Source organism: Sarcophilus harrisii, chromosome 3 (genome assembly GCF_902635505.1).
Source record: "Sarcophilus harrisii chromosome 3, mSarHar1.11, whole genome shotgun sequence".
Classification (NCBI taxonomy): Eukaryota; Metazoa; Chordata; class Mammalia; order Dasyuromorphia; family Dasyuridae; genus Sarcophilus; species Sarcophilus harrisii.
In genome coordinates, this window is record NC_045428.1 from 462,253,002 (window position 1) to 462,276,407 (window position 23,406).

General features: G+C 31.6%; 1 protein-coding gene across 1 annotated transcript in view; it reads right to left on the reverse strand.

Moving 5' to 3' along the window:
* Positions 1 to 519: 519 nt before the first annotated feature.
* The window catches only part of CHORDC1 (cysteine and histidine rich domain containing 1), a 28,009-nt gene continuing 5,122 nt past the window's right edge, over positions 520 to 23,406 (reverse strand). Inside the window, exons 2-11 of the mRNA XM_031960967.1 lie at positions 17,628 to 17,677; positions 11,514 to 11,570; positions 10,747 to 10,907; positions 10,349 to 10,452; positions 9,610 to 9,668; positions 8,291 to 8,361; positions 7,356 to 7,461; positions 5,616 to 5,735; positions 5,000 to 5,062; positions 520 to 4,806 (exon numbers count right to left, since the gene is read on the reverse strand). Coding sequence (XP_031816827.1) covers positions 4,660 to 4,806; positions 5,000 to 5,062; positions 5,616 to 5,735; positions 7,356 to 7,461; positions 8,291 to 8,361; positions 9,610 to 9,668; positions 10,349 to 10,452; positions 10,747 to 10,907; positions 11,514 to 11,570; positions 17,628 to 17,677 — 938 coding nt within the window. The 3' untranslated portion in view covers positions 520 to 4,659. The remainder of the gene's footprint in view (positions 4,807 to 4,999; positions 5,063 to 5,615; positions 5,736 to 7,355; positions 7,462 to 8,290; positions 8,362 to 9,609; positions 9,669 to 10,348; positions 10,453 to 10,746; positions 10,908 to 11,513; positions 11,571 to 17,627; positions 17,678 to 23,406) is intronic.

Here is a 23,406-nt window from a genome sequence, read left to right on the forward strand (position 1 = left end):
CTTTAGAGTTGGAAGGGATCTAACCAGCCATTGTAAAGGAATAATCACAGCAACCTGACCTAAAGACTTTCATATGGACAAGTCCACAAGGGACTCATTAATGCATGAAGCAACCTATTTCCCTCTTACTGTGTGGGCCGTAAACCTTTCTTCACTTGGTTTTTCCTGTATCATTAGGCCAAATTCTTTTTAGTGGTTGTGGACCTGAAATGATTCTGTCTGGGACCAATTCTCATGCACCATATCCTCCAAAAGGGTCACAGAGGATAAGGGATAAGGGTGGTGTCTATGATTTCTCCATTTACTCAATACCCAAAAATCCAAACCTTTCACTTTCAGAGCTCCTAGGGTACTGAGATGTTTAGACTTGCCCAGAGTTATACAGTCAATTTGGTTCAGAAGTGACTTAAACCTAGATTCCTCCTGGATTGAGATTGGCTCTCTGCCAAGTTATGCTGCCTCTTCAAGAGTCAGATTATTAAAATCATTCTATTGTAATGACTAGAGAAATACCATAAGTCAGGAGCACAATTTTTTATTATATTGCTTCATCACAGACAATAAAGGTGGTGGTTGTTGAAAGTGAAAACCTAAAAAAATTAACAAATAAATTAATTCTTTAGAAAACATTCTTAAAGAAAAATATTTCATGATCTCCCCTCATGCAGAGAATTAGACAAACATGCATAAGTTAAAAAAAAAAAAAAAAAAAAAAAAGACCAGAATTGAAAAGGCTTTTGTTGTAGATGGCATAATGATCACACAAAAGTGTTCCAGACACTCACAAATATTAATTGTAAAAACCAGAAGCTGTTTTACTCAAAATTATCTTTGGGTAGGGAATAGAGGGAAGGCATTATACTTAACTATGATAGCATTTATTATTCTAGGCCACGGATATGGTAATTGCCAATACTGTGCTAACTGACATAATTTTTGTAATAAAACCAAGAAATTGCTGAAATGGTGACTTGGTAACGTAAGTGCCCTAAATCCAAAGTTAAAACTTAAAAGATTTTTAAATCACAAACTGTGGAAAATGAGTGACTGACTTACTACAATAAAAGAAAATAACTTGTATTCAAAATGATACCAGACCACAGAAAACATTTATTCAGAAGAAAAAAAAAATGAGCCTGAATACTGATTTTCCCTTAAGGGAATCTCTGAAACCAAATAAGCTTATAGTCAAAAAAAAGGAATTAAAATCTCAGACACAATATATAAATATTGAAGTAGTATTACAGTTCTATGTATGCCACTATAAAAAATGTAACAAATTTGAACAGACTAGATAAATAGGTCTTTCAACAGTAACAAGACAGGATTGACAAAATTACATGACTTAATGGCCATTTATAGGTTGATTTTGGTTTACATTTTTTACAAATATTTACAAATTCATTACAGAAAAAACCATCCTGATAAAACTGCCTTTAACTAAACTTTCACAAAATAATTCTCCATTTGAAAGCTTTATCAATAATGTGGTGAAAAAAGGAAATCAAATTTTTTAGGAAGGACTTAACTCTTAACAAGTGAATAACATAAAGTTTAAAAATGTTGTCTTTCACCATAAAATAGTGAGTTTGGCTAATGATTCTAGATAAAGCTACAAATCTGGCTTAAGTTAAATGTATTCTTTGTTTTGTTTGAACCTGTGACCAATATAGTACAAAATAGGTAGTACAAGATAAACTTCAGAAGTTTAGTTTTAGTCAGAAATTAGTGAAGTTTTCTTATTTCCTTTTGGAATAGGATGGATGGCAGAGCAGGGATGGAAAACAAAACAAAACAAAAAAAAATTAGAAAAATGGTTGGGGTCACCAAAAGGAAGATTATTTGCTTACACAAATTTACCTAGTGTAATGTCCTATATATTTTCTTTATTTCTCAAATCATAGCAACATTTTATTTTTTATGTCCAGGATCAATAGCAAGAAACAAATTGTAAAATACACAAATGTTTTAACTATAATTTAATTAGAATGATTTCCCTAAATCACCCAACATCTTATCAGCCTTTAGAGGGCCCTTTGTGCAAATTTGTGAATTAATATCCATCAAAATGCAATTTCTAGAGATAACAGCATCAGAAAAACCAGATTTTAACAAAACGCTAACGTGAAAAATTCATTTGCAGTATATTTGTATCATTCTAATTTCTTGATTATTGATGGTCTCAACTCTATACAAGGTGGAGAAGGACTTCAGAATTTATAAATTAGCACAGTCCTAACCACAAAGAAACTAAGGTATGGAAAGTTTAAAAAAAAAAAAAATATATATATATATATATAAATTGCAAAACAATCCAATAAGCCATATGATGTTTGATGTTACTACTGTCATCTGTGATGATACACCTCTAGAAAAATGTTTATAGCTTGGCAGATTTTAAAAAATCTATATTTTATCAATTTAAATTATATCATATTCTGAACATGTATATCCATTCATCACTTATGTTAGTTACCAAAACCTATGCATATAATCTCAAGCCGCCTTATTTACTGAAATATTAGCATTGTACATGATAAAGGAAAAAGTATAACACAGGCATGCCCTACCTAATATTGTTGACTTTTTCTTTGAAAACATGATGTGTTAATGAAATGACTTTACAGGGATTAGTTAGTTCCACAGAAACAGTGATTGATGAGGCAATTAGGGCTCAAGCTCTAAATTATGATGGCTTTGACTTCAAAAATGTCACTTAAGGCTCTGTTATCCTGGGATATGCTTATAAAGATCACTCCCAGACATGTTAAATTCTCAACTATTTGCTAACTATTCATTTTTCGAAATTGTGATAAAAGATATTATCAATAAAAAATCTAAAGATTTATGATGATCCAATTGTAGCATTTTTAACTGTAATATTCAACCCCAAATTTTCAAGTCTACTTTGCAAGACTGTTAAAAAATAAAAATCTCCTCAAATATGCTTGCATAACATGATGGAAAATGTTATAATGGATACCTTAATTAGCATTTAAAATCTGATTAAATAAACATATACTAATTCACACTGCTTAACTCTTAATGAAGTGTAAGCAAAAAATCCCCAAACATAATTTTTTATTAAAATAGTAAAAAAAAAATTATGAAGAAAATATAAACTATATTTTATCAGTTGCCTAAAGTGGTTTTTGCCAAATTAAAATGATCTGCCTAAAAGTTTAGATTATTATTAAGGTGAAATCCATTTTCACTTTCTATTGAACTAATGCTACTTTCAGTGTTTTAATGAGTGGGGCCATACTTTTTTTTTTTTTTTTTTTTTTTGCTGAGACAACTGAAGTTAAGTGACTTGTCCAGGGTCACATAGCTAGTGGAGCCATACTTTAAAACAGAATTTCAAAGATGAAAGGGACCTTATAGAGGTTATAGACTAACCCAACCAAATATTTTATATGTAAAAATAAATTCTCCATTTAACATCTCTGACAGTAATTTAACTGTGAACACATGCCAACTGTCAGAAAAATCATTATATTTCACAAGGCAGTCCATTTCATTTCTGAAGAAACTCTATCAGTATATATTTTTTAAGAATTCTAAGCAGATCTACTTTGTAACATGTACCTAGTTCCAAGTTCTGCCCTCTGGAGTCACAGAGAAAAGACACAAACTGCTGCCTTCTTCTAAATGATAGTCCTTCAAATATCTGAAGGCAGCTATCATTTTCATTTTCTCTTAAGTCCTCTCTAAAAATTCCCAAATCTTTCAAATTAGTTTCCAATAAAATTCACCAATCTGAGTGGTGAACTCATATGATGTAAAAAAGTTAATAGTGTAGCTATAACACACACACAAATTAAGAGAACTGAGATCTTTAAATAATCACACAAGAAAGTCATTTAACATAATTTTTATATAAAATAATATATCAGGACCAAATTGATACTTTCAGATTCTGTATATTAACCCTTTCCCCTCCATTCCCAATGAATCTTAGCAGTAACAATCAGGCTGCTTGTTAAGAAATGGAATTAGTACATGGAAGCTAGCTGCAGTTATTATTATTATTATTTTTTTTTTTTTGACAAATTAAGGCTCTCCTTTCATTACTATTATCACTTCTAAGGATATCCTCCTTAAAACAAACAAAAAAACTGTCCACCCTATTTAAATGGCCTAATTTACTTACACCATGTAAAATGTGACTCGGGTAACTTAAAAAGGAAAAAAAAAATTTTCTTCTCTGTAGCCCTTCCCCCCACCTAAAACTACAATGCCCAAACACCTAAAAGAATTGAACAAAACTCTCATTTCCCATAGTATTATAGTGATGTCGAATAAAGAGAAAGTGTTAACATGACTATGATACTGAGGAGTACTGAATGACGTTAAAGGGACAAAGCTTTCTTTTTCTGACTCGGGAATTCAATTCTATTAAGTTCAATATTTAGATAGAAAGAACACTCCCCATTTAGTCCAAAGGAATCTGGGAAAATAAGAAAAGATTTTGGTTTCTAGAAATCTATTTTCAACTAGGTCTGGAATGCCATATTAATAACATGTATGTGTACACACACACACACATATATGTGTCTATATGATTACAATAGCAAGTCACCACTTCACCACACAGTATAAGGAATCTCAAAACAAGTAATAGCTAATGTCCCATCCCTCCCCCCCACAACTTTGCTCTCAATTGGCTATATCTTCTTTTTTTTCATCTTGTATTTTAGGTGAAGGTAGTTCAAGCCTTGCCCATTGCATAGGCTCAGCTTTTCTCATTGTGATCTCAATTTTTGTGGCTGTCATATTTACAAAACTCCTCTTCACATCAATTACCTGAAACAAATAAAAAAGTAAAATGAAGTAGATTTTGAGATAAAAAAATAAGACAGGGAAAAGATTTTATTTCCAATTTATGGTGACAATTCAAACTTCTTAGGCTATGTCATATTGCTACTCAAGTAATTCTTTTACTTCAGAATTGTAAATCGTAAGCTGGCCAAAAAATATCTGAAAAATGAATACTTACTCCCCATAATTTGACATTTTGATGAAATTCCTTTTCTCCTTCAAATACAATGTGGATATTTAACTGAAATAAAGTAGGAAAATATCAAATAATAATTTCTACTATCAAAGAAAACAAAAATATTTAAATTTATGAAATGATCTGTGACTTCCTGAAAACAAAACTAAAGCCATTCAGAATGCTATTAAGCAAATCTATTTTAGGAAAACACTAATGAAAAATTTCTGGTTTTAAAAAATTATCAGAAAACACAAGGAACATTTTAAGTGAATTACTGAATATTAAACAAGCATCATTGTATTTGATGAAGATTACTTACAAATAAGGTAGTTAAATCATGATTATTTCAGAAAATTTTTTTTTAGCAGATTCCAATGTACAACTGAGTCTGTAAAAATTTTTAAATAATTTTTCAAATATATCACACATCAAAGACTTAAATAAAAACCACAATTTTAAAGATTTAAGATAAAAATCTTGTTTACTTATATTGCTGAAGATATAAATTCAGGTCAATTTTATTCCTCTTTTTAGATTAAAAAAAAAAAAAAACACTAAGTACAAAAACAGTAAGAGCAAAATGTAATAATTTACCAAAACATATTGCTATACTCACCACTGTACTATTTGCTTTTACATGACTAAGCTCTGGAAGTGAATTTTTAGCATATACTGAAATAGTAACTTGACCTCCTGTCTGATGCCAGTCATGTCTACATGGAACCACTTTTTTCCCCTGTAGTAAGATAGACATTAAAAAAAAAAAAAAAATAGAAACTCTTAGATTTTTAAACTTCTAGAAGGTAAGATTCTAGTTTATGTGTTTCTTTTTCATAGAATACCTTGACCCAGTGCCACATGCAACTACCAACTGAATGGATTAGGATGATGATGGTGGGTGCAATAGAATCTACAAAGGATTTTCTCACAGTATGAAATGTAACTGAAAGTATGTAAATGATTTTCTCACAGTATGAAATGTAAATGAAAATAACAATACAAAAAGGAAAATATAGGCCATTTTATGCAAAAATGAGAATAAGATGAGAATTTTTTGCAATCTTGTCATCAAGTAAAAATGCTACAATATCTTTTTATTATTTTAAGGATTCAAAGTTTCCTATCAGTGTAAATTCTCCTCAATCAACAAAATCCCTAATTTACTAGATGTGTTTTTTTTTTGAGCTTACATGGCTCCCCAAAATTCAGCACCATGGTCAACCTGGTGATGGTCCATCCTAACTAGATTAATCCTAACACAACAAATTTGGTCACCATGCCCACACTCAAAAATCATTCCAATTTAATTGAATTTGGAAGGGCTAATATTCTTTCTACTGTTAACAGTTTTCAAGAGTCCAGGATTACTTACTACCTTCATATAATAGCTGTTATTTCCATAGTGCTTTTAAGTTTCACAAAGCATCTTACAAAACACATTACATAAAGATTACATAAAGACATCCCAAACAATTTTAATTAAATATCTTTATATGCTAACATTTCAGAAAATCCAGGAAAAAAAGGGAAAGGAAAATGAATTTCTAAAGATAATTTATAAGTACAAGAAGAAAAATTATTAAATTTTTAAATAAAATCAGAGACAGCTGGGGATACAATGAACAGGGCAGTAGGCCTGGAATTAGGAAAACCTGGGTTCAGATTTGGCCTCAGTAACTTACTAGCTCTGTGATCTTGGGCAAATCATTTAATCTCTGCTTTGCCTCAATTCTCTTAATTGTAAAATGTAGATAAAACAGAATCTACCTCTCAAGAGTTAGAAGAAAACATGAGATGATATTTTTAAAAGTAGCTTAGCAGAGTGCCTAGCATATAATAGATGCTAGAAAAATATTTATTCCCTCAATCCCTCCCCTTTTTTAGATAAAATACATTAACTTTGGCTAACTTTCCAGAAAGATTTTCAAGGTGTATTTTAAAGTTCTTTCTAGGAAAATATTTTTATGTAAGCTTTCAAATTATTTATGTAGCATTTGACTTAAATTCTATCCTAATGAAATCAATTCCCATTTGCTTTGGGAATATAACTTGTATATTTTAAAAAATTGCTGAATAAATTAGATGAAAATGTAACATTTTAGCCTTTGGAAAATAAAACATTCAGTTTTGCCACAAAGGAGTTTTCAGAAGAAAATACTAGATGAGCTATCTTTTTGAGATGTAGGTGGAAGTTCCATTCCTGACCAAGGCCTGAACACTGAAGACAAGAAATCAAGCAAAGATATATATCTACTATAAACTTCAATAATACATGTGCTTTAACTATTAGTCATACCAGATTATTTCACTTAAAACTACTCTGATTTTGAAAGACATGAAATCAACATCTACTTACAGCATCCTTTTTTGTCCACAAATGCTTCCCTGTTGTACATCCTTCTTGGGCCAAAAATGTATTAAAATCAGAAGTTTTTCTCCTGCAACAGCTCCAATATTTCATCCTTTGAATGATCAAAATCCCAAATTTACATATACAATATTACAACCAAATATCATTTAGACTTAACTATTTCCTCAAAGATTTAATGAAAGGTTAGCAAGAATTAAGTAGTGATAATCATATGTCAATGTTTCATATATTTCAAAAGATATTTATCTTACATTTATCTGTCTTTAAATCACCATTTTAAAAAAATTATATTGGGGATATAGTGTTGTACATATGAAATTCATATACATGTATCCCCAATATAAATAACTACTATCTATACAACACAACAATACTAAACAACACTATCTAAAAAATGTCTCTAAAAATAGTTTACTTCCTATATAAAACCAACAAGGAGTTTCAGTGTTAAAAACCATTTTGTACAAAGTGAACTAGATTCTTTTTTGGTTTTGTCTTGTTTAACTTTAATTTTTTAATACTGGTGAAAGATCCCATTAGAATAAGATACACAAAGATCTTACTGCAAGCAATGAGAAAATTCTATCTGGCTTCTGTACTAATTTCTTTTGAAAACTGCTAATCAGGGGCATTACAATAGTACCTCTTAGATTTTTTTCCTTCACATCACAAAGTCTAATACTGACCATTTAAACAATGCCTACTAATACTACAATAGGGAATTATCAAAAACCAGCTAAGTCTTACATTACTAAAGTGATCAAAGTACTAGCAGTAAGCAGATAATGAAGAAAAAGTAGAATGAAAATGACAGTACACTTGTAGAAATTTTTGAAGAACAATAAAATGACAACAGATAATTTTTAAGATTGTACTTCATTTGTACAGGAAATACAGTGCTTAAGTTTTGCCATACTTACCCTTCATGGAAAATAGGGACTCCAGAATGAAAAATACAAACTTCTTCTATACTCTGTGGACCTTGGTATGTCTTTGGAGATGGGGAAGGACAAAAAAAAAAAGGAGTTCAAAGTGACAATACTAGTCACAAAGTGACATTTTAAAGTATGAAAAATATAAAAACCTATTATTAGGAATAGAAGATACTCAAAATTGAACACCACAAATATTTAAAATTATTCAGCATTTATTTTTTATTTCTAAGAAATCAGGACTAAATTTAGTAAGTATAAAAATTACAGAATGTTCTGGATACATTCGTAAAATTAGTAAACATGATTAATGTTAACATTTTATTCAGTCTATGTTACTTATATCTCCAAATAACCCAGAAGTCCTAAAATGATTGCCTATACTGGAAACCTTAAAAATATTAGGGAAATGTAAGATGATATTTGCTGTCTAAGGATCACACAAGTCTGAAGGAAGTAACATATTTAGACTGCAATTCTGGGCTTTAGGTAGAACCATGATTAATGTGAGGGAACATGGGCAAGGTTATGTGGGGGTTCAAGGAGAAAGAAGGAATAAACTTTTTCAAGGTCTGGGAATAACTTAGGAAGCTGAGTAAGGCAAATTAATAAAACACACAAAACAAAATATGCTTTCAGTATATGTCTAGTGTATTCACAATGTGAGAAAAAAGTTATGTCTTTTCATAGTTAAAAAATATGCTTGAAATTAATATTTATCTTCAATTATAAATATAATTTTAAATATTTTAAAATATAATTTCCTGTAATTCTTTATGCAAGATAAATTTGTAGATGCTGTTTATTATATATAGAATATACAAAACTGCTATCAACAAGTTGATAAAATATTTTTTGAATCTGAATGAAGGTGTTTAAAGTCTGAATGTCTCAGAGGGAAGGACATGTTTAAATGAGACTTATGACAGGCCAAAGCACGTGAGCAATCCTTAAATCTACAGCTACAGGGGTTAAGTGACTTCTTTTAAGACCACATCATATCTATGTCTTATTTACCAGGTTGACATACAGACAAATCTGTTTATTTTTTCAAGGCTGGTCCTGCAAAAAACTATGGCTCATTAAATGTGGATCTGACCAGTAATCTAGCTTTCCTAGCTTTCCAAATTCAGAACAAGTTACTTTGCAAACTTTCTGAACAAGTGAGAAAAAAGACTGATGAAGATAATATATTAATTTTGGAAATTGCAATGAACAAGTCAACAACAAAAACAATTCACCTCTACAAATGTGTAATTTTAAATCCTTGTGACTTCTATTCTAAATTTCACAAAAAAGTAATTTACCTTTACACAGCCACCATTTTTACATGAAGTCCCAATCTTGATTTCATCACTGTCCTCGTCTGAAATATGAAGGGGTCTTTATAAGTATACTGAAGAAAAAGCATTTTAATCCACTAACATTTTTACCTTTCAGCCCCATCTTAGAAAATGTCTATCTTCATCAAGGTTCAATCATATTAGATTTTTTCCTAAATTTATGTTAAAAATTAAAATCTATATATCATAGCATTAAACTTCTAGTTATTAGGTGGCCAAAACTTAACTCAAAGTTGGACTGTTTTAAATTAAAAGTTTTACCAACAAATTTTAAAAGGCTTATTTGTTACTGTGGAAATATACAGTGTTATACTCAATTCTAGCCTAAAAGGAAAATTAAAGAGAGAAATACATTTAGTACATTATAAAGGATGAAAGAATAATAATACTTAGCAAAATAATTGATTTTAAAAGGGATTTAAAAACTATATTAGCCACTAATAACTCATAAGAAAAAGAAAAATACATTTTTTTCAATAATGCTTCTAGAATTTCACATCCTTTACACAATTCTTAGTAATATAGAATCGTTATTAATAGATTGTACTTATTCATTAAATTTTCAACTATTTGAATGAACTGCCTCAGCCATTATGTCCTGTTTCTCTAGTAACTTTTATAGTTTACATGCAGTAAACTTTTACTAGCTTCCTTCTTTTCTAGAACCCCATTAATTTACAGAGCAAGATGATAAAATTCTTACCCTTTTTATCTACTTCATTCTCAGATGACAGTTTAAGTTTATCCAGTGCTTGTTTTAGTGAAGCAGCTATTTTCAACTCCAAGTTTGTCATTGGTTCATCTGGGCTAGAGAATTTTTGAACACTATTGTTATCAAATTTTAAAATTTATTTATTTGTAGCCCAAATGAATATACTTAAATCCAAGAGACATGTGCATGATTCAACAAAGGCAAGTATTCATTCAAAAAACTGTTACAACCTATTAAAAATTTAGAGAAAACTTTCTATATCCATAAACATCTTTTCAATATTATTATACAATAACCTAAGGAAATGAAACAAAATACTAGGAGTAAATACTATTGTTTAAGCATGTCAAAAAAAAAAAAAAAAAACCACAACTGTTTATGGAGTATACCTTGGCCTTTTAATTGCTTCTACTGGTTTAGGAGCTTGGATAATGTGTTCTTGAAATTTAGGTTTCAATTCAGACAACTCCTTCTTCTCAGAGGTAGTTTTGACTTCGGGTTTGACAGGCTCAGGGGGTTTCTCATCATTGTGCTTACCCTTTGTGCAGCCCTTTTAATAAAAATGCTTACTTTAGTATTACAGTGCCATATTCAATCAAAATCTATTACATGTACCCCCCCCAAGTATCAGTTTTTATGAGTTCTTAAATTCTTGAAGTCATATCCTTTATTCTATAAAAACGACTTACTTTGAATTCTATTTTACAAAGATATACTTCACTCACTGATCGTTAAAATCTACGTTCCTGATTTGGAGAGATAAAGGGCAATGAAGAATTCACAGTGATAGGAACAAATAGGGATTTTAAAAATCATGTTTTCTCCAAAACTAACATTTTTTCCCAGTTTTTCTTTAGAATTACAATAGAGAACAAGTTTCAATTAATAACTAATAAATTTTAATAATCTGTAACTTCCAACTGGCACTTAACAAAGGAAGAGAAGGCCAAGCTCCCTTTTTATAAGCTGGTATCAAGAAGAGTTTGAGATGGGACTCTTAGTGCGAATAGTAAATATTCAAACCTAAATTCTCCAATATAGAGGTTTTTTTCTGTATCATAAGTTTTATTAAATAATTTTATAGCAACATAGAGGAAAATTAGGATCTATTATCAATTTATATGAATAAATATTACAATAAATATGAATTACTTACTACAATGCTCAAAAAGTCAGAAAAATCTGTTGTTCTTCTCTTACAGCAAGACCAACCCTATGAAATGTAGAAGAAAAAAAACTGAATGGCAGTTTTTATGAGAACCACATTCCAAATTCTATCCAATAAAAAAAACAACTTAATTTTTATTGGAATATCTCTATCTTTGAAGCTATGTGTAGTTACGTAATGCTTAGATCAATGTATTAAAAACCTAAATTATGTACCAAATACTTTCCATATTCAGTTAATCCTGGTTATATCTATTATGAATCAATTCTTTAAAAATTACTTTTAAGTAAAAAAAGCTTTCTAGACTACTTATTTCAAATATATCAAAAAATATATTTTAATACATGCAATCTAGAGATAGTTCAAAATGACAATTAAACAAAATTTCAAGAGTAATGGCAAAAAAAATTAGGTTCAATATAACTTTTTGTTCTCTATCTCCACAAGACATTATAATAACTAGTTTACAATCAATTAATAATTAATTTCTTAAATTATTCCTAATATCCAAAATTATAAATTTAAAGGGGATGGCATTGTAAAATCAATTATCAATGCAATAAAAGAACCCTACTCAAAATATCTACTGAAAAAAATTAAAATTACTAGATTTTGTTATTTAAATTATCAGAATTAAATTAAATTATCAGAAATTACAGAGATGTATTTAAATTATCAGAAATTCAGGATTACATACATACACTAAGTATGAGGTAGCATTGTTCTTATATATTTGAAATAAATTCATCCAATATTTAGATAAGAAATTTAGAGTTAAAAGAGAGTACTCAATGTGACTCTGCATGTTAGTAAAATCTTGAAAGGTAATACAGGCTACATTAAAAGAGGTACTGCATCTGGCAATAAGTAAGTGAAAGTCTTCCCTCTGCCCTGGAGGGCACTGCTAGGCTGACACTGTTAAGAACAAACAGGAAAACAAACAGAATAGTAAAGATTCTTTAGTTTATGCCACATGAGAATTACATGAGGAAACCAAGAATAGAAGACAAGACTCAGGAGGCACACTATACTGTACCTCTCAAGTAACTGAATAGCTGTCAGGTGGAAGAGAAATTAGACCTGATTTGCTAGCCCCAAGAAAAACTAGAGTAATAGAGAAGCCATTACCAAAAGGCATACTGGATGATATAAGCTAATATTTCCTGATTATTAGAGCTTTCTGAAGACTATAACAGGGTACTTTGGGAGGCAGTGGGTGTACTCTCATTAGAGGTTTTCAACTCAAATCTACAAGACAACTTGATCAAGTACTGTAAAGAGGAAATTATTTTTCAGTTGTAAGTTGTACTAAATGCACTAAATGGCTGAAGACATTTTGAAACTGGGACCTACTCTAACCCTTTCATCTCACTGACACAGAAAATGAAGGCCAGAAAGGGGAAGCAAGTTGCTCAAAGTCACACAAATAAAGGACTTAAATTTAAGTTTTTGTTTTACTACAATACCCAATCTTTCATTGTTTTGGATCTAGTCCAGCCTATACATAAACAAGACTTCTGTAAATAAATAAAAATCCAACACGTATTTAAATCTCCCTCCCAATAAAAGAAAATTCAAGATCTGTCCAAAGATGTGTGTTTTTCTCCCTTTTTGGGGGGAAGGGGAGAAGGGAAGAAGGGAAATTGTACCCTGTAGAACATCAGGGAGAATTCAAAATATATAAGAATTGCCAGTTTAAGAAAGCATATATCATAATAGAAGATATTATATTCATGAGTGTCCATCTTTTCTTTGCTTCCTTGCAGGTTATTCTTTTGTTTTCTGCTGTGTACTTTTTACTTTATTCTTTTTTTTCCCCTTTCACCACCCCCTCCCCCATTTCCCAACAGGGTACAGTTACACTGTATTATCTATATATTTACTCCTCCACATATACATATAATTACATACACACACATATACATCTACTCAGACATGTTTACATATGCATTTATCCACACAAACATGCATCTAAAATAGTATTAATATGACTGACATAGAATGTAGATTTTTCTCAATTGAATGTTTAAGTTTGACTTTATCTAAAATCAATAATTACAAACCCCACTTTTTTTCCCTAATAAATTCTACTCCTGATCCTTATTATAGCGTTTGTGCAAATCTATTACTTCTTATTCTTGCTAACTCTTCTACTTTAAATAATTGCAAGCCAAGTTAAGGAACAGAATTAATCTCCCCTCATTCGTGGATCCCTCCCTAATGTTCTCTTCCCACCCTTTTCTTTCCTCTTTATCCCATTTCCATTAATCTACACACTTTATTTCACTCAACAACCTTTTGCATTTCACTTTATCCTATGACACCCTTTCCCCCCTCTTTATCCTTTTCCTGTTAATCAACATACCATGTCCCACTACCATAACTCTATACACTCTTTTATACCCCACCTTATCATTTATCTCTTGTCCATTAATCTACAAACCCTGTCCTAGTGCCATATATATATATATATATATATATCCTTCTATACCTCACGTTATATTCCCTCTCCCTGATTTCTTTATAGAGTTTTGGATGTTTCAAAACACTTCATAGTATATCTACTTCCCCCTCTAATGCCTCTGTCAGTTCTTCTCCGCCTCATTTGTATGTCATAATTACTATCTTTACCTTTTCCTAGACAGCTTTAGAATAAAGCATACTCAACTCTGTTCCAATCTTTCTTTTGAGTTATTACTAATTACTAATGTCAGTCTTATAATATATACATTTCCATGTAAAAACCATGATTTGTCCATGTTAAGTTCCCTGAAAATGACCTTTAATAATGTCTGTTAAATGTTAAATTTTCTATTAAATTTGAGTTTGGTCGAGACAAAGTCCTGAAAATCTCTAAGTACAATGAATGTATATTTTTTTCCATTCAATATTATGGATAATTTTGCAAGATGTATTTTTGGTTGTAGGCCTAGTTTTTTTTTGACTTTTAGTATATATTATTCTAGGACCAGGTGGCTGATAAAATCCTGTACAATTCTAGTTGTAACTCCAGCATTATTTGGTTTGTGGAGTTGTTTTGGTTTTTGTGTTTCTTGCAAAATTTTCTCTTTGATCTGGGGGTAAGAATGATTTGTGGATTTTTTTCTATTTCTAGTATCCCTTAATATTCTATCAATCCAGATAATTTTTTTCTTTTAAATAATAACTTTTTATTTTCTAAATGTAGGCAAAATATTTCAACAATATATCTTTTCAACATTCACTCTTATAAAACTATGTATAAGTGAGTATAAGTATTAGGAAATGGGAAAACTGATTTTACCATCATAATGCCTACTCTCAGTTTTCTATTATAAATTTTAGTTCCTAAGTAACTAACTGCCCTCTGTAACACTGTTTCAAGTATAATATCTCCTAGCAACTAGTAACTAACATGAGTCACCTGGGGTTTGGGGGGAAAGAGCAACATGTGTTACACAAAATAAATAAACATGATAAAGGCACAAGACAATAAGGAAAATGTACCGGGGAGAAATATAAGTAATGTGAATTCTAAACCAGCTCATTCTGTTCTCATTGTCAGGAAATGCTAAAATGAACCCATCCAGTTCCTATTACCCAGCCATAATCACACACAAAAGGAAGATGGACTATCTTAATCTTATTATACATATCTAGTCACTAGAGTTTGTCCTCTATTAGGCCTTTCCCTAGTTCCTCCCACACTTCTCCCCCTACTCTTCAGACCTTTCCCTTTCTCCTCTCTCTTCCCTGAGACTTTAAAGGTCCTGGAACTTGGAAGCGTATTATTAACCATCTACGATTCTGCTTTGCTTAGCCATATTTGACTAATTCCATGATATATTTCATGCAATAAATGGCAAAGCTTTGTAACTTGTGTGACTGACATAACTGTTTCATATCAAATTCAACCATTATGTTCTCCCATAAATAACTAGATATTCTCTTATTATACTTCTTCATAAGTACAAGAAAGACTGGTAGAGTGTGTGGGCCAGATTATAGATGGTTCTGAAAGCCAAATACAGTAGTATGAGTAAGTCTGTTTAAGTAGGCCAAGAAGTGACATTAATTTTTAACAGGGGTTAGTCTAAGGGACCCTACAGCTCATTTCTCTGATTATATAAAGTCTCTATTTTAAGGAAAGATCCAGGCTAGCCATGTCTTCTTTCTTCTCCAGACTTTGTCTAGCATGACTCTTACCTATCCCCTTCCCAGTTTCCTTTTATATTGTTTTGCCCTATTAGAGTAAAAGTTACTTGCAGGAAAAGATTATCTTTCTGCTTATATTTGTGTTCCCAGATCTTAGCACAGTTGTTGGCACAGAGAAAGCACCTAATAAATGTTGACTTGACATAATTTTAAAAATAAAGAAAATTCAGGTGACACTACCAATTCTCCTCCTGCCTAATTTGTTCTCTCTTTGTTTAATCTTCCTTCCACATCATGACCACTAATCCTCAGGGATCCCCCTGAACACAAAATCCTTTAAATCTTTCCCTTCTTAATTTTCCTACTGGGAAAGGTTATTATTACCAAGATCTTCCTGGTTACCCAGACTTGAAACTTAGATTTGCTTCTTGATTCTTCTTACTCTTTCACTGCCAAGGCCTGTTTTTTAAATTTCTGTAACACTTCTTACATATGTTCTTTCTCTCCTCTGACACTGCTATTATTATTATCTTGATGTAGGTTCTCATCACCTCATCCTTGAACTATGAGACAGCTGTGGGTCTGTCTCAAATCTCTCCACATTTCAATCCATCCTTCACTTAGTCATCAAACTGATCTTTTGCAGGTCTGATCATGTCCCCTCCCTACATATAAAAAAGCAACACCTTCCAGTTCAAAGCCCTTCATTAATTCCCATCCCCAACCCCTTCAATCTTCTTATGTCTTATTACTCTCCCCTACAAACACACTGGCATGTCCTTGCTACTCCTTGAACAAAACATACCAAACGATGGGCAATTTCAGTGGCTTTTCCCCATTCAGAACATTCTTCCTCCAAAACTCTAGTTCAAATTCCAGCTAAAATCCCATCTTCTACAGATCTTTCCTCATCTCCCTTAATGCTTGTGCCCACCCTCTGCTGATGATTTCCAATTGATTCTGTACACAGCATTTCTATACAAAACATGTCACACCCCACAAAACTATACAAAAAAATCCCCCTGCAAAACACGTTTGCATATTGTCTCCCATGTTATACCACTAACCCCTTGAAATCAGGGACTATCTTTTGTATATCAGCAAGGACATAATAAACCTATTATTAAGTACTTACTATATTTTAGGCACTGTGCTAAGCACTGGGGATACAAATAAGAAAAAAAAAAAAAAAGACAGTTCTTGCCTTCATTGGGTTTACAATATACTAGGGGAAAAGGATATACAAAAGTGGGGGTACTCCCAGAGGGTACATTGCTCAGGAACATAATGGTAATGTTAAGAGTCACAGCTAAGCAAAGCAAGTGGTGATATAGTTGGGTTTTTGAGTCCTTTCTGAAGAGGCTCTATGGAAGGTTTTTCTTCTGCCTTTTAATCAGAGAAACAGAAGAAAATGAGGGTACAGATGTGGTCTGAGTTCTAAAATTGAAACAATCTCCAAGATGATAACTTCCCTGATGATGATGAGCTTCTTCCAAGGTCTGGGGGACTAAGGGCATCATAATAATGATTTTAAAATTGGAAACCAAGCAAAACACAAGACTTAGCACAGTGCCTGATATAGTAGGCACTTACTGTTTACTGATTGTCAGAAAAAGTTGTTTTTAAATATATGCTAAATAGTAAGAGGTTGCTTGTGTATGGATACAATGAAGGATAGGAGGAGAATGTTTCTTTCAGCTTATGTGAAGAATTTTTAAAATGATACATATTTTTTCTTGTTAAAATGTGGGAGGTATAAAATAGAGTCACAAGTATGGGTATGACATTAAGTTTTGTTTTTTTTTTTAACTTTTCTATTTTACCCTCCATCATGGGCTTTTAAAAAAACAATTTGCTTATTATATTTCTTCATAAGTACAAGAAAGGAAACAATAAATAAAAAAACAAGATAAGTTTGCACTTATTATTATTGCACTCATCCACATATCTATATTTTACTATGCCTACCTTTAAAGCATCATGAAAGACTGGAACTCCTGGATGATATGTGCAAGAATCTGGCAAAAACAAAAAGATAACACTTTTTAAAATCATCATGACCTTTTCTTATCACTCTTTCCACATGCATTCAATTCCTTTAAAAATCAGGGTAACAAATTAAAAAAAAAAATACCAACCTAAATATTAGGAAACATATTTCTATATCTCAAAAGAGACTGAATATGAAATTATGAAAATAGAAAACCTATATGATAGTATCAACATTACTCTGCTTGTCTGTATCTCATTCTGAACATTCATTTTCTTTTTTGCTGTTCCTTGAAACTCTTTTTTTGACTCATTATCACTATCCACCTTTTCCATTCACCTCAACACCCCTTCAACCCTCAAATAAAAGCCATCGTTTGTCAGTCATTAGGAATTTATAAAGTACTTATCATGTGCCAAATATTGTGAACGTTAAGTGCCAAACATTATGTTTTGCAATAAATACACTCAAGTCAAATTCATCTACTGGCCATGTCCAATAAAATGTCTCATTCTGTACTTCTAGTTCATCACTTTTTTGCCAAGAGGTGGAATGCATGCTTCATCATCAGTCTTACCAAGATTGATTCTTTTGTCATTCAAAGTTGTCTTCCCTTATATTAATGCAATCAGTGTAATCATATAAATTATTCTTTCTAGTTCTGCTCACTTCACGCATCAGTTCATCCACTTCTTTCCCTTTGTCATTTCTTATGGCACAATAGCATTTTACTACTTTCAGATTTTATTCAGCATTCCCCAACTGTTGCATACTCCCTTTTTTTCTAGTTCTTTAATAAAACACAAAATGCAGCTTTGAATAGTTTTTTTATGACTTCTTTGGAGTATATGTCTATTATTAGATGAAAAAGTATGCACTTTGGTGATTATTTTTGGCTTCTAACCCATTGTCTCTCTTCAGCTCCCTTAGTTTAGGCCCTCTATCTCTTGCCTGAATAACTGCAACAACCTCCTAATTAATTTTCCTGTGTAAAAAAAAAAAAAATCTTTCATCTCTCCAGTTCATTCTTCTACTTCTACTAAAGTTAATACACTTAAGTATAGATCTGAGTCTCCCTATCCAATCAACTTTAACAACTTCCTATTGCCTAGCCATATTCATATCTGTTTCTATTCATAATCTGACCTAAACCTATTTGTTGAGCCCGATACTTCACCCATACTTTGCTGTTCCTTTAATGAACTCTTATTAAACCTTATAGAATCTCTCTTTAATATCGAACTCAAGCACCAATGTCTACATGAAGCCTGTTTTATGTACCTGTAAAGAGTACCATTCATCTAAAACTTTGCTATACTTAAGTACTTTGCATATATTTACTTCATATTTATGCTGCAAATATTACATACATATACGCATTAGCTATCTTTCTAATCAGAATGCAAGGTTTCTGTGAGTATTGTATCCCCAGCACTAACTACTAACCTGGTACATAAAGCTTAATAAATGCGTGTTGTTTGTGATCCTTCCAAAATGCTTTCCAGAATTATTGGAACAATTCATAGTTCAACCTACACTGTGAGTGTTAGTTCTTTTGCTGTTCCAATAGTTGATTTTTTCCTTTTTTGGTCACTTTACTTTCTTTTCCAATTTAATAGATGCAAGGTGGAACATCAATAATTTTAATTTATATATGTCTACTAATGATTTAGAGTACTTTTGCAAAATGGCTCTTAGATTCATCTAATCTTCATATGCAATATCTTAAGACCTTTCATCATCCTGTTTTGTCTTCCTTTGGCTGTTTGCTAATTCAGGAATGCTATTTCAAAACGTAGTAACTAGAATTAAACACTAAATTCCAAATATAGTGTGATCAGGTCAAAGTACATCAGGATTATCACCTCCCTTGTTCATGAAATTATGTTTCTTTTTTATGCAGTTTAAGACTATGTTAGGGTTTCTTTGGTGGTGGTGGTTGTTATCACTGACCCACATTAAGTTTGCAGTTTGTTAAAACTCCAGTAACTTTTACAGATGAAGTGCTATTGTCATGTCTCTCTCACCTCATGCTTCTAAAATTGACTTCTTGAACCAAAGCATGACACTTTATAGTTAAGCCTATTAATTTCCATCCTATTAGATTCAGTCTAACTAAGCTAATCTATGGAATTTCTATGGAAATCTTTTTATTTTATTCTTTAATAAATAAAACAAATCTTAGTTGCTCTGCCAGAAATCTCCCATTTCTATTAGAAAGCTAAGGCTTGTTCTATAATCATGCTAGCTAAGTGAAAGGGAATTAATTGACTTTAGAGAATGCCCAGTTTGCCTAACATGGAGGTAACTGTTTCCCCAACACATAAACAATTTTATATTTATTTGTATACCGATTAAAATAGGTAACTTTAAGGAGGAGAGGTGGTCAGTAGTGTTAAGTACTATATGGATTGTTTTTTTTCTTTTCTTTCTTTCTTTCTTTTTCTTTTTTCTTTTTTTTTTTTTTTTGCTGAGGCAATTGGGGTTAATTGACTTGCCCAGAGTCATATATCTAGGAAGTGTTAAGTGTCTGAGGCCAGATTTGAACTCAGGTCCTCCAGACTTCAGGTCTGGTGCTCTCTCCACTATGCCACCTAGCTGCCCCTTAACGACTATTCTTAACTCATTTAACTCTAAAGCCATTTGGCTATAATTTAACCTAACTCTTACCAACTTTCCCACAAATTCTTTGCTAAAATCTAGATAAACCTCACCAATAACATTTTCTTGACTGTTGGTCAAGTAACTGTCAAAATGTGAAATGAGACTAACCTGGCATAAGGCCAGCAAATTATTTTATATTTCTTATCCACTCAATGATATTGCCATTCAACTGATGAATTTGATTTTACTAAGGTCAAGAATAGATGACCTATCTTAGTTTCCTTCGATGTAACCCATAGAAGCCAAATTTGTTTCATTTGTAAAGTGAAGATAATATTTGTCTGTCTAGTTCACAGAATTGTGGGAAATAAGGAACTTTATAAATTTTAAAGAATTATATAAAGTGCAATACATTATTATAGATGCTCTCCCCCATATACAAATATGTTTATACATTATTATAAGAAAAAAAAATCTTTTAAACCTTGCTTGCTTTTCAAACTACCACTAAAGAATAATCCATTTAGGGGCAGCTAGGTGGATCAGTGGATAGAGCACCAGCTCCAAAGTCAGGAAATCCTGATTTCAAATTTGATCTCAGACACTTAATACTTCCTAGCTGTGTGACTCTGAGCAAGTCACTTAACCCCAATGTCTCAAAGAAAAACAAAAAGAAAAAGAAAAAGAACAATCCATATAGCACTTAACACTACTGACCACCTCCTCCCTAAAAGTTACCTATTTCAATTTAGAATTTAGAATTTTAATTTAAAATAGAAAACTACTGTTTTTCTCTCTCTGGGTTCCCTCTACAGCCTCCTAAACAAAGTCTCCAATGCTCAGTTTTTCACCATTGTTTTCTGTATTTTTTATATTATCTCAACAACTTGAAAGGTATGGATGGTACTCTCAGAATTGTCTTACTACATTTCTCTAATCAATAGTTATTTAGAGACTGTTTTCATATGACTGAAGATAGCTCTGATTCCTTCTGAAAACTCCCTGTTCATTATCTTTTGATCTTTTTTCAATCTTCATCTTTTTGACTAAGAAAGAATTCTTAATTAAACAAGGGATAAAATCAAACATAAAAGATAAAATGGACACTTTTGATTACATAAAACTAAAACTTTTTTTTTTTGCATGAAAAATACTAATATTTTGAGAGTAAGAGAAGCAACTAATTCTGAAAAAAATTGTGGGAACCTGTTTGACAGAGGTCTGATATCCAAGATATTTGAAGAGAGACATATGTAAAAACAAGCCAATAGTTAAATGGTCAAATGACACTAGAGGAGACACAGTGGATAGAGTAAGGAAATGCTGAGTTCAAATCCAGCCTCAGACACTTAATAGCTGGGTTATCTGAGCAAGTCACTTAACCTTGGTTGTCTCAGTTTCCTTATCTGTAAAATAAGTAGTAGGAGAAAATAGCAAACCACTCCAGTATCTTTATCAATAAAACCTCAAATGGGGTCATACAAAATATCAGATCTGACCGAAATAAATGAACAAAGGACACGGCCTGGCAATTTTCTAAAAGAGAAATGCAGGTTACTAACAATCAAATGAAAGAAATGTTCAAAATCATGAAAAGAGAAATGCAAATTATTACAACTCCTATATTCCTAAGACCAACAAGGATAACAAAAGACCAAAACAGTAAATGTTGGAAAGGTTTGTGGTAACAAAAGCACACCAAATCACTGCCAATGGAGCGATGACTTAATTCAACCACTGTAGAAGACAGGTCCCACATATACTAGGATATTGGTAGCTAATAAGTAGAAACAATATTGAGACCCTTTAATTTGGGAATGGCTGAAGAGTGTTACATGAATGTAACTAAATAAATATTAATGCCCTATAAGAAATGACAAGTAAGAATTCAGAAAATTGGGCAGATCTGTCCAAACAAGCAATAAAGTAGAACCAAAAATGATAGTTCCTGGTGAAGAACAGGGTAAGAGAAATAGTAAAAACAAACTTATTCAAGAGTCCATCCTGTTAATTCAATTAAGAGAACTTTAAGATTATGTGTATATGCATGTACTTATGTATGTATTTATATTTAGTAAGGGCATTAATCGCCCATATTTTAATTTACTCAACATCACAAAAGTTCTACGTAGCAAAACAGATTTTGTACCCAGGATTTCTGACTCCAAATCAGTGATCTTTCCACAATCTATTTCTTCAACATAGAAAAACAGTGGAAGGCCAATAATTCGCAGGATATATTCAAAAAGAATGTCAGCAAGAATAGCCATATTAAAGTAAGGAAACCATAACTATCATTGAATGATGATATAATGTAACTTACAAGTGTAATATGGCTATAGAAAGCTATAAACATGGCATTATTCAAATGGAATGAAACAGGGGCAGAGCAACAATGTACATTATTAAGATACAGTCACATAACGAAATGCAAGACCCAGGGGGGAAAAAAAACAGGTAGGAGAGGAGGGAGTAGAGAGCATGGAAAAGAACATTTAGGAGGGAAAAATTTTTTTTACAGGAGAAAGTAACCTTAGAAGGATGGGAGGATCTCAAGATTGAAATTTTGAAGACAAAGAATTTCAACAAATAAAAGAAGTCATCTAAAAAGACCAATGATGATACAGTGGGAATTCATTAATCGACTTTGGTTTATAATTTCCAAAAGACACATGGAAGTGAAGCAAATAAGATCAACAGCAAAACACACTCAAACTTAAGAGGAAAGGACACCATAACTAATACTAAAAATAACAAAAAAAAAAAAAATATTTTTAAAACTTTGTTAAATCAAGAGGAAGACCCAAGAAGGCAGAATAACTACTACTTTGGAATGAATGTAAACAGACAACAGAAAAGAGAAAATTCAATTCTAATTTTGCTTCTGATTCCACTAGCAAGGATCAATGGATTATTGATTTTATGCTGGGAAGAACCTTGGAGATTATCTAGTCCAAATATTTCATTTTACAGATGAGGAAGCTGAAAGGTCCACAGAAATTAAATAACTTTCCTGGGACTCCAAAGGAATTAAAAAGCAGAATCAGGATTCAAACTTAAGATTCTCTAAATTGCAAATTCAGCCCATTTTCATTAAATTTCTGCAGAGAGAATTAAAAAATTAGTTCATGATGAGAAAATGTAAGTTTAAGG